At 35.5% G+C, this 12,658-nt stretch overlaps 1 protein-coding gene across 3 annotated transcripts in view; it reads left to right on the top strand.

Annotated features, from left to right (window-relative positions):
- SPATA6 (spermatogenesis associated 6) overlaps positions 1 to 12,658 on the top strand; it is a 96,310-nt gene that overhangs the window by 61,585 nt on the left and 22,067 nt on the right. For all 3 annotated transcript variants that reach the window (XM_028513700.2, XM_028513701.2, XM_036026061.1), the window contains exons 9-10: positions 495 to 535; positions 10,447 to 10,631. In XM_028513700.2, the coding sequence (XP_028369501.2) occupies positions 495 to 535; positions 10,447 to 10,631 (226 nt within the window). The remainder of the gene's footprint in view (positions 1 to 494; positions 536 to 10,446; positions 10,632 to 12,658) is intronic.

The raw sequence follows: 12,658 nt of genomic DNA, 5'->3' as shown, positions 1-12,658 counted from the left end.
GTTGTCAACTCAGCCTGTACATGGAAGGATGCCACTGCCTCTAAAACCGGCCCTGTTTTCGTGATACAGACTGATTCCAGCACTGTCTCCTAGGACATTTGACAATATCTATTAAATCTATATATTCAGATTACAAGCCATCATAAACTGACCTGTCAACTAAAAACTATCCATTTTATCCATATCAATTTCATAACCATTTATGTAGACAGATGGGTTAATCAACTAAAAATTATTCTGGTCTATATTCAAATATTTTCTACTCTAATGAAATTAGTATTTATGAAATCATTTAATTATTGAAGAACTAATACAGGTTTTAATTTGTTGCTTACCAACTTTGCTTATGTAACATTGAAGGGTTTTAAGATATTTCTGAAATCTGCTATATGCATTAAAATCATAGAAACAGAGTGGTAGTAGCAGCAAAAAGCAAACATGAAACCAATTTTTACTTGAAATATTTATAGTTTCTTTTGTATATCCTTTTTCAGATCATTCTCATCTTGGCAGCTACAGACCCAAGGATTATAAGGTATGTAGTGTAAATTATAGAATAATAATTATCCTTGCTTTCAGATAAAACATAAGTTGGCGATTATCATAGTAAAAAAATATACCAACAATAATTGTCATATCATAAATATCATTGTTTTGGCTACATTGTCAAGTGTTAGCATAGACTTTTCAGTGCATGTCTTCCTACAAGTATTTTGTGGCTTTTGATTGTTCAGTTGGTTTAGTTACTTTTTAAATGTGTTTGTAGGGATATATGTATGAGAGAGAGACAGTGAAATTGGTTGTCACTTTTAGTAGTACCTTGCACACTACTATTTGTAGACTTCAGGCATTCACAGGGCAGCCTTATAATAAAGTTTGTGATGCAAAAGTTTAGGGTTAGTGGACACAAGTCTGGGTAAATAAGCAGTTATTTGGTAAGGAAAGGATTTGTCTAGTTGATCTGTTGTCCTGAGAAAGGAATTGTTTGTCCCAATTGAAAATCTCTCATTTCAAGAAGGGAGCTGATTGATGATCAAGCCAACTGTTGTTCAGGTAGATGTTTTATGGGAAGGTCCTGATGCAAATAGTGAGGTTATTTACTGGTTTGTAACATTTTTCCTTGGGAAAGGATTTCCTATGATTCATGGTAAAGACAAGTTGAGGTAGGTGGACGTTGGTTCCTTGTCGATAGTTCAGCCATATGAACGCAGTGGGTCTCAGTTCTCCTGTTTCACTGAAGCTGCATGAGTTTTCCCATTAATGTTACACATTGTTAGATTTACTCCTAGAAACCTCACAGCTTTGTTTCCTATTGCAAATAGTGTTTGCAATAGGAAACACTACTGAACTACTGAACACTGAAATGTAAAATTACATTTCTTGTGTTTTACTGATGTGTGGGTTTGAAATTGATTTGCATGTAACATTCTTGTCATAGATACCGATACTTTAATAGAGGAAACCATATCATCTACAAATAATGAATTTTCATACTGTCTTTCAAATTATTTCTTTGTCTTAACTTACTGTCTTAACTTCCTAAGATCTTCAATACAGTGTTAAATAAAAGTGGTCATAGTGGATGTGGCACAGACACTCATTGTTTATTGGCTCTTTATGCCCTGTCATGTTTTCAAGCCTCTTGCTGGTATGTGGGGGCCTAGGTCTAGCCAGTAGGCTGTGAGTGGAAGGTATGTGTGTGGATCGCTTCCAGGATGGAGCACAGAAGAACTGATTTGAATTCTTTCCTGTTACAGTGACAGTGAGACCTTGTGTTCTAGATGGTGCAGCTGTAAGTTTTTCAGCGTGTCCCTTGGGCAGTTTTGTGAAATGTGAATTTTCTCTTGCTAACCTGCATTCCCATAAAGCACAGGGAATGAACATTTATTATGTTAAGCCCTGATTTTCAAACTTAGTTTGCTACTGCAGTGTAGCTTAATATGTTGCAGCCTAGACTAATGAAATGTGCGTTCTGGTCTCAGTCCTGTCTTTGACGGGGTCATGTCCAGGGCTTCACACCTACGAATGATTTTTGCAGTAGATTTTTGTTCAGTATTCTTTAGCAAGTTAAGGATGTTCCCTTTGAAATTCCTTATTTGCAAAGAATATCTGTTTTTAAATTATGAGTAGATGTTGAATATTATCAAATGTGTTTTTTTGGTATCTTTTGAGTTGACAGTGATTTTTTTTGTAGTTAATTGAATAGACTTTCTAATGGTACCCCATTCTTGTATTCTTTGGATAAACCCAAATTGGTTATGTTATATTCTTAACATTATTAAATTTAAATTTTAATTTTTGTATAAGATTTTGTCCACATATGCCACTAGTGAGGATAGTTTGTGAATTCTTCTACTTTTCTTGAAGGGTTTGGTAGAACTGTTATGATCGCATCATAAAATTAAGTGAGGAATATTTATTTTTCTTTCTTGGGAGTCAGTTTGTCCCTTAACTCTGTGTTTTGGGTTGTCAGTAAGTTGGGTAGTAAGCCCATCTTCTGTGGTACTTTCTGTATAGGCATCCAGTGAGGCCTGAGCTATAGGAATTTTCCACTTGTTTCTGTCATGGACCTCTCCTCTGTCACTGGCCTGGGACCCTCACCACTTAATAGCTTTTTAACTTTGCTTCAGTTTTCTTCCCTGTGAAGTGTAGATCATAGGTGGCAAACACAAAGCCTGTGGGCAGAATCCGGCCCTCCACTTGTTTTATCTAGCCAAGTACCTTGTTTCTACCTGACATTAGCGCCAACCTCTTGCTTAACTGTTAAGGAGTAGTAACATTTATACAGTCCTAAAGTTACATTTGGCACTTTGAAAGTAACTGTGAGGCTGATGTGGCCCCTGGTGAAAATGAGTTTGACACCCCTGGTATAGATAATAAAAATACCTCATAATATTGTTGTGTGGGTTAAAGTTATTCATGTAAGTGCATAATAACAGTGGTCTAAGAAGGGAGGGTTTCACACACCTCAATCTAAGGGTTCATATATTTAGGAATTACTTATTTTTATTGCATTATTTTAGAATTCTATAAATTCTTCTCCAGTATAAAGAAAGGACATTTCCTTTAAAGCAAACCACATGGTTTAGCATATGAGTTTTTAAATTGTATAAGATAGAATCAATCATTAACTTACAGTAGGATTCACTAAAGACTGTTTCTGGCAAATTTGAGAAACCGGTCTCCTATCAGACTTGTTTTTCTTTCCTTTGAATCAGAACAATACTTTCTTCTTACCATCCTGGAAGTAGTGGCTCTACTGTGTTTCTTTCTTATAGTCCTTATTCTCAATGGCTTCCCACTATTTCCATTAGAACTATTTGTATTTATTTCTTAAATTTTATGGCCCATTACAAAGGAGAAATTTTAGAGCATGTAGTAACAGACAATAAGTACAATTTCAACAAATATTTGTTGTGTAAGTGAATTCCCTGGTTCCCATTATAATTAGTAGTTAATTCTTTCTTTCAATAACTTGAGTTATATTTAGTAGTTAATTCTTTCTTTCAATAACTTGACCTTGGAGTTCCTGTAATTATAAAAATTATATGGCCATTAATATGATTTAACTTATTACATAAGTAACTTCTCAAGAATCTTATTTTATAAGTATGGTAGAGCCAAACCATTTTTAAAAATTATTTTATTGTTGTTTAAGTAGAGTTGTCTGCATTTACCCCCCACCACTCTTCTCCCACCCCAGCCATTCCTCCCTCCCTCCCCAGATTCCACCCCCCATCTTGGTTTTGTCCATGTATCCTTTCCCCCATCCCCCCATTCCCCCCATCCCCCTATTATCCCATCCCACCTCCCCTCTGGTTACTCTCAGATTGTTCTTAATTTCAATGTATCTGGTTATGTTTTGCTTGCTTGTTTGTTATTGATTAGGTTACACTTAAAGGTGAAATCATATGGTATTTGTCTCTCACTGCCTGGCTTATTTCACTTAGCATAGTACTCTTCAGTTCCACCCATGTTGTCTCAAAGGGTAGGAGCTCCTTCTTTTTCTCTGCTGCATAGTATTCCATTGTGTAAATGTATCATAGTTTTTTGATCCACTCATTTACTGATGGGCTCTTAGGTTGCTTCCAGCACTTGGCTATTGTAAATTGTGCTGCTATGAACATTGGGGTGCATAAGTTCCTTTGGATTGGTGTTTCTGGATTCTTAGGATATAATCCAGCAGTGGAATCGCTGGGATGAAAGGCAGTTCCATTTTTAGTTTTCTAGGGAAATTCCATACTGTTTTCCACAGTGGCTGCAACAGTCTGCATTCCCACCAACAGTGCATTAGGGTTCCCTTTTCTCCACATCCTCTCCAACACTTGTTGTTTGTTGACGTGGTTATGATGGCTATTCTGACCCATGTGAAGTAGTATCTCATTGTTTTAATTTGCGTGTCTCTGATAGCTAGTGATGTTGTGCATCTTTTCATATGTCTCTGGGCCCTCTGTATGTCCTCCTTGGAGCAGTGTCTGTTCACATCTTTTGCCCATGTTTTTATTAGGTGGTTTGTCTTCCTGGAGTAGAGTCCTATGAGTTCTTCAGATATTTTGGAGATCAAACCCTTTTTCAAGGTATCATTGGCAAATATGTTTTCCCATATAGTTGGTTCTCTTTTCAAATTATTGCTGTTTTCTTTAGTCATGCAGAAGCTTTTTATTTGATAAAGTCCCATTTATTTATTCTTTCTTTTATGTCCCTTGCTCTAGGGGACATATCAGTGAAAATATTGCTGCATGGAATATCTGAGATTTTCCTGCCTATGTCTTCCTCTAGGGCTTTTATGGTGTCATGACTTATATTTAATTCAAGTCTTTTATCCACTTTGAATTTATTTTTGTGTATAGTGTAAGTTGGTGATTGAGTTTCATTTTTTTGCATGTAGCTGTCCAGATCTCCCAACACCATTTGTTGAAGAGGCTATTTTTAGTCCATTTTATGCTTCTTCCTCCTTTGTCAAATATTAATTGACCATAGACACTTGGGTTTATTTCTGGAGCCTCTATTCTGTTCTATTGGTCTATGTGTCTGTTCTTATGCCAGTACCAGGCTATTTTGATTACAGGGGCCTTGTAATACAGTTCAATATCAGGTATTGTGATCCCTCCTACTTTGTTCATCTTTCTCAAAATTGCTGTGGCTATTTGGGATCATTTATGGTCCCATATACATTTTTGAAGTATTTGTTCTATATCTGTGGAATATGTCATTGGTACTTTAATAGGGATTGTGTTGAATCTGTAAGTTGCTTTGGGTAGTATGGACATTTTGATGGTATTAATTCTTCTAATCCATGAGCATGGTACATGCTTCCATTTGTTTGTGACTTCTTTAATTGCTTTCTTCAGTGTTGTGTAGTTTTCTGAGTACAGGTCTTTTACATTCTTGGTTAGGTTTATTCCTAGGTACTTTATTTTTCTTGTTGCCTTATCAAATGGGATTTTTTTTCCTGACTTCTGTTTCTGATATTTCCTTGTTGGTGTACAAAAATGCTTTTGATTTCTGAATATTGACTTTGTATCCTGCTGTTTTACCACATTCACTTATTAAACAGTAGTTTTTGTGGAACGAATAGGATTTTCTATGTACACTATCATGTCATCTGCAAACAATGACAATTTTACTTCCACCTTTCCAATTTGGATGCCTTTTACTTCTTTTTCTTGTCTGATTGCTGTGGCTAGGACTTTCAGTACTATGTTGAATAGCAGTGATGAAAAGGGGCATCCTTGTCTTGTTCCTGCTATTAGTGGGAAAGCTTTAAGTTTTTGCCCATTGAGTATGATGTTGGCTGTAGTTCTCTCATATATGGCCTTTATTATGTTGCGGAGTGCTCCCTCTATTCCCACTTTGCTGAGTATTTTAATCATAAATGGGTGTTGTACCTTATCAAATGCTTTTTTCACATCTATTGATATGATCATGTGATTTTTGTCTTTTGTTTTGTTTATGTGATGTATTATGTTTATTGATTTGTGAATATTGTACCATCCTTGCATCCCTGGGATGAACCCACTTGATCCCACTTGATCATGGTTTATTATCTCTTTAATGTATTGCTGAATGCAGTTTGCCAATATTTTGTTGAGGATTTTGGTGTCTATGTTCATCAGTGATATTGGCCTGAAGTTTTCTTTCTTTGTTTTGTCTTTATCTGGTTTTGAGATTAGGATAATGCTGGCTTCATAAAAAGAGTTCGGGAGTCTTCCATCTTCTTGGAGTTTTTGGAGTAATCTGTGAAGGATAGGGGTTAGCTCTTCCATAAATGCTTTGTAGAATTCTCCTGTGAAACCATCCAGTCCAGGACTTTTGTGTGTTGGGGTTTTTTTGATTACTGCTTCAATTTCTTTTGCTATTATTGGTCTGTTCAGGCTTTCTGCTTCTTCTTCATTGAGTTTTGGAAGATTATATTTTTCTAGAAATTTGTCCATTTCACCTGGTTTTCAAATTTCTTGGCATATAGTTCTTTGTAGTAATTTCTTATATCCTTTGTGATTCTGTGGTATTTATTGTAATCTCTCCTTTCATTTTTGATTGTGTTTATTTAGGTCCTCTCTCTTTTTTTCTTGATGAGTCTGCTTAAAGGCTTTTCGATTTTGTTTATCTTTTCAAAGAACCATCTCCTGGATTCATTGATCCTTAGAATTGTTGTGATTTTAGTCTCTATGTCATTTAATTCTTCTCTGATCTTGGTTATTTCCTTCCTTCTACTTGCTCTGGGCTGTCTTTGTTGCTGTTCCTCTTGCTCTTGTAGGTGTAGGGTTAGGTTGTATATTTGAAATGTTTCTCTCTGTTTTAGGTAGGCCTGTATCTCTATGAACTTCCCTCTCAGGACTGCCTTCACTGTGTCCCAGAAGTTTTGGATTGTTGTGAGTTCATTTTCACTTGTTTCCAGGAACTTTTTGATTTCTTCCTTAATCTCATTCTTACCCCATTCATTGTTTAATAGCATGCTATTCACTTTCCATTAGTTTGAGTGTTTTTTAATTTTTTTCTTGAGGTTGGTTTCTAGTTTCAGTCCCTTGTGATCAGAGAAAATGCTTGATATGATTTCAATTTTCTTGAATTTGTTGAGGCTTGTTTTGTGTCCTGTCATGTGGTCTGCCTTTGGAAATGTTCCATGTGCATTTGAAAAGAATCTGTTTTGCTTTTCGGGGATAAAAGGCTTTATATATAAAAGTTAAGTCCATTTGATCTAGGACATTGTTCAATGTCTCAATATCTCTGTTGATACTCTGTTTGGAAGATATATCCATTTTTTACCTTAATTGTGTTGCTGTCAGTATCTTTCTTGAAATCCTCCAAGAGTTTCTTTATGTATTTGGGTGCTCCTATGTTTGGTGCATATCTATTTACAATGTTTATGTCTTCTGGATGGATTGTTCCCTTGGGTATTATGAAGTGACCTTCTGGGTCCTTTTTTATGGCCTTTGTTTTGAAGTCTATTTTGTCTGGTATAGTATTGCTACCCCAGCTTTTTTTCCCCTGTCCATTTTCTTGGAATATTTGTTTCCAGGTCTTCATTTTCAGTCTGTGTAGGTCTTTTGTTCTGAGGTGGGTATCTTGTAGGCAGCATATATGTGGGTCATGATTTCTTATCCATTCAGCAATTCTATGTATTTTGATTACAGTATTTAATCCATTCACATTTAAGATTATTATTGATGGGTACTTATTCATTGCTGGTTTACTGCCTTTGTACCTGTGTTCTTTTCTCTCTCAGTCTTTTTCTTCCTTTTCTTGAAGCAGACCCTTTAGCATCTCTTGCACAGACCGTTTGAAGGTGTATTCTTTGAGGCTACTTTTGTCAGGGAAGCTCCTTATTTGGCCTTCCATTTTAAATGAGAGCTTTGCAGGGTAGAGCAGTCTTGGTTTCAGGCTTTTTTTTTTTTTTTCATTAGGTGGAATATTCCTTGCCATTCTCTCCTGGATTGGAGCATTTGCATTGAGAAGTCAGCTGCTAGTCTTATCAGGGCTCCCTTGTATGTTACTTTCTGTTTGTCCCTTGCTGCCTTTAAGATTCTCTCTTTGTCTTGGAATTTTGCCATTTTAATTATGATGCGTCTTGAAGTGGGCTTCTTTGGGTTTGTCTTGATTGGAACTCTCTGTGTTTCCTGGATTTTTGTGACTTTTTCTCTTATCAAATTAGGGAAGGTTTCCATCATTACTTTTTCAAACAGGTTTTCTGTCTCTTGCTCTTCTCCTTCTGGTATCCCTATTAATATGGATATTATTATGGTTCATGCTGTACTACAGTTTCCTTAATCCCTCTTCATTCTTTTTGAGTTTTATTTTCCTTTTATTATTCTTTCTGGGAGTTTTTTTCTCCCTTGTCCTTCAGCTCACTGATTTCATCCTCTGTTTCATCTAGCCTGCTTTTGATTCTTTCTGCTGTGTTCTTCAATTTAGAAATTGTTTTCTTCATTTCCTCTTGGCCTTTGTTGATAGTTTCTATTTACTTTTTCATGTTGATATAGTTTGCAGTGAGTTCATTGTAGCTTCCTTGTAGTTTTTAGAACCAAGCCATTTTATATCACAGATTTGAAAAGTATGTCATTTACAAAATCACATTACATTTATGGAATTGCAATGAATTTAGCATACGAAATTTTCTTTTCTACCTGTCACAATTTCAGGTTGGTTTAAAATACTAGATTTTTTTCTTGCTGTCTTTCAATATTTTAAATGTTGTAATTGTTACATTTCTGAGGTCATAGAAAAGGCATTTAAAGAACTATTTCCATAAATATAAAAAAATCATTTTATGCTGACATATGAAGATTGCTGTTAATAGAGGATATAAATATTACTGTCTTTTATAAGCCAAGCCCACTACTTTGTGTTTTCACTAATTTTATTTTATTTATATTTGTAGTAAACTTATAAGGTTATTTCCCTAGTTTATAGATAAGGAAACTAAAGCTTAGATAGAGTAAATGACTCGTTCAGAGTCACATAACTAGGAGCGATTTGAACCTGTGCCTTTGGACTTTCTTTACACATTGTTCTTGAGGAGTCATCCAAGGAATGGAACTCTGAGTTCCATTGAGAGATTTGGTTCCATGAGCCAAAGAGACAATATTTCATTTGGTTTTGGAAGTGAATTAGTAACCTGTGGAAAACTCACAAGAGCTGTGGAAATGTTTTTTAAGCTAAGGCTTAAGGGTGAAAGTTTAAAGTGGATTCTTATCAAAGACTTACCCCTTCTTTATATCTCCCAGTCTTCCATTTAAATACAAACTTTCCAAAACAAATATTTACTCTAATTCTCTGGAAAGAATGCATCTTTGCAATGTTCCCATCACACAATTATTTATTGTATGTGTATTTAGTTTTAATTTCATTTCTTAGTGTTTTTTTTTTATTTTAGAGAGGGAAGGGAGGGAGAGAGAGAGAGAGAGAAACATCAATGTGCGGTTGCTGGGGACCTGCCCTGCAACCCAGGTATGTGCCCTAACTGGGAATCAAACCTGCGACACTTTGGTTCGCAGCCCGTGCTCAATCCACTGAACTACGCCAGCCAGGGCGATTTCTTAGTGTTTTATCATTATTTTTTTTCCACATTTCCCATTCTGGATTGTAACATCTTTGAGGTCCCCTGTTATATTTATCTATAATTGCTATCTCCTACCTTGTTCACTACTTTATACAGTACATAGAAGATGCTTAATAAATGTTGAATAGTATTATTATAATATTTAAGGTTCTCTACAATGTGTCCTTCTTCATCTCTATCATATTCTATCATATTATTTTCCTGTGGAGATAGCCAAGTAATTATAGTCATTATTTATCTGTCTTTGTGCCTTTTTGCACATTCAGATGCCTTTTCTCCCTCTTTCTCTACTTACGGTTTTAATTGCCATCTTTCCTCCTCCATGAGACCTCAACCATTCAGCTCATTAAAAGTCTTTGGGTTTTGCCCTGGCTGGCGTAGCTCAGTGGATTGAGCACGGGCTGCGAACCGAAGTGTCACAGGTTCGATTCCCAGTCAAGGCACATGCTTGGGTTGCAGGCCATGACCCCCAGCAACCGCACATTGATGTTTCTCTCTCTCTCTCTTTCTCCCTCCCTTCCCTCTCTAAAAATAAATAAATAAAATCTTTAAAAAAAAAAGTCTTTGGGTTTCCTCCCGCAGTTACAGTCATTAGGGTATATCTGACACTTAGCATATTTCATTCTCAGTTATCTTTTGTTTGTGCCCTTATTCATCTGGATTGTAAATTTAAATTCCTCTATCTCTCTACATATGGAAATCTTAGACATGTGGAAAGAACGGATGCATTTAATGTTTACTCTTACAGTAATAATGATTATTACATTCTGAAATTTACTTTCAAAAATAGCTGTGGCACTATTTATTTTTTCAGCTTTTACAAAATGTGTGTGTGTTTGTATGTTACTCTATATATTATGTGTATCCATATGTAATTTTTAAATCAGGTTATCAGGACACCCCATGGGAGAGACATCGATGACTCTTTGGAAAGGTGTGATGAGTATTTGAGCCCAAGGTCATGTAGCAAGCCCCAGCATTCCGCGAGGACCATACATGTCCATTCGGCACCCTCAACAATGCTGAAGCATTCTCCAAGCCCTGTGTTAAATCGAGCTTCTCTCAGGGAAAGGTAATGATTAGTCCTTATTTCTGGACTACTTTTTTTGGATAGTAATCACTAGAAAAGAGAAGGCAGCAATAATGTATGTGAAGTGATTATTTGTAAATGTATACATTTTCAGAGGCTTAAATTGTTTTTGTTTAGAACGTATTGCATATTACAATAGTGTTAGATACTCTTCCTCAACCCAGTTTCCTTGAAGTAAGTTTATTATGAGTGAGTTTATTCATCAGGGTGACTTTAACCCTAATTAAGTACTTTAGTTCATAAAAGAGAAAAATAGAGTATGTAATAGTTTATTTTTAGTAGATTCATAGATATTTAATATTATAGGCATGGCCTATGTATGGAAATAGCTTAAGTTATAGTTTCCTTTTGGTGATGATGATGATAGTATATACTGTTGGTATAAGGTACCTAATTTCCTCAAATAACCTTCTTTCAACTCCCCAAGAGAATGTTAATCATGTAAAGGTTCTAGCTTTCCCTGTAAAAGTGCTTTTGCAACCAAAGTTAGCCACCAGTAATAACTTGAATGTGAAAGAAGTACCAAAGTTTTCGGACCGTAAGACACACCAGACCATAAGAAGCACCGAGTTTTTAGAGGAGGAAAATAGGGAAAAAATTTTGAAACAAAAAATGTGGTAAAATATTTAGTAACATAAATAACATAGGCCACCGTCCCCTCACTCTCCCACAGCGAGCTAGGTAAGCTACATTTGAACTATGAGACACACTCTTATTTTCCTCCCAAATTTGGTGGGGAGCGTGCATCTTATAGTCTAAAAAATACTACAATTTCTCTTCGTCTATTTTTTTTATTGTTGTTGAATCCAAACTGGAAATTCCTTGCCTCTTTCACAGAGTAACATAGAAAACAATTGTTGTCAGAAATTAAAAAACAAAAACACTCAGCCTTTAGTATTTAAAAATTTTTATAGAAATTTGAATACCTAACATATAATACCATCTACAACATGGAAATAAAAGCTATCTTTATGATAATTTTAAAAAGCTGAAGTAATGCACCACGTTTCTATAGCATGTTAGGGCCATCAGTCATCATTGAACAAGTTTAAATTAACTGGAGAGAGTCTGTCAAAAGTTCATCTTAAAACTGATATGTCAGTGTGGAGGGGGTATCAAAACATCCTATTCTGAACAAACAGGTTTGTCTGTTTTCTCATGAGCCTGACAAGCATTTGAAAGGTACACATGGAGGCAGGCTAGAGACCCTGACCCTGAGATAGGGGGTTTGATCAGTGTTGCTTCTAGTCCATTATAATCATGCCTGTGGGGATCCTTGAGTTCAAATAGATGGATGGACAGACCGATAGGCACACAGATAGATAACCTCTGCACCTATAGGCTTTGAAGGTTCAAGAGCAGCTCATGAAGAGAGGTTTTTCTGCTGAAGTCTGGTAACTTGCATCTCAGTATCAAGGGATTTTCTTTGAATTCCATATCTGCTCAGATATTTAGACATATAGTTGGTATTATTCTCATTTTACCTACTTTTAGAATTAAGGGCTTATGATTTGTTGATTAGGTTCTTTACTGTATCTGTAGTTTAAGATTTTTTTTGCCTTTATCTCCTTGTATATGTTTTATAAACATTGTTTTATTTTTCTGCTTTTCCACATATTTTATGAAACTCTCCAATCATTTACCATTATGGTACAATATCAATTTTAGCCTTTTATTACTTTATCCTTGTATATGATTTTGACCCAACTTTTGAAGCCTATCCTTTCAAGGTTAATAAATCCTTCACTGAGACTGTATTCTGTTTTTGTTTTTGTTTTTATTGAGGATAGCTAAAGCCAGTTTCTTTCTTTTTTTTTTTTTTCATATTCGGTGCAAGTGATGGTTCAGAGTGGATAGTGGCATTTACACATTTATTTTGATGCTGGATGGTAGATGTGGATAAATTCTTTGCTAGAAGAAAATGAGTGATTCTATATTAAACATTACCTATCTTTTCTATGACTTGAGAAGGTTAAGGTACAGCTAAAATAAGAGTATGATGGGAATTT

The sequence above is a fragment of the Phyllostomus discolor genome, chromosome 5, assembly GCF_004126475.2.
Source record: "Phyllostomus discolor isolate MPI-MPIP mPhyDis1 chromosome 5, mPhyDis1.pri.v3, whole genome shotgun sequence".
NCBI classification, from domain to species: domain Eukaryota; kingdom Metazoa; phylum Chordata; class Mammalia; order Chiroptera; family Phyllostomidae; genus Phyllostomus; species Phyllostomus discolor.
This window is presented reverse-complemented; position numbering and strand designations above follow the sequence as displayed.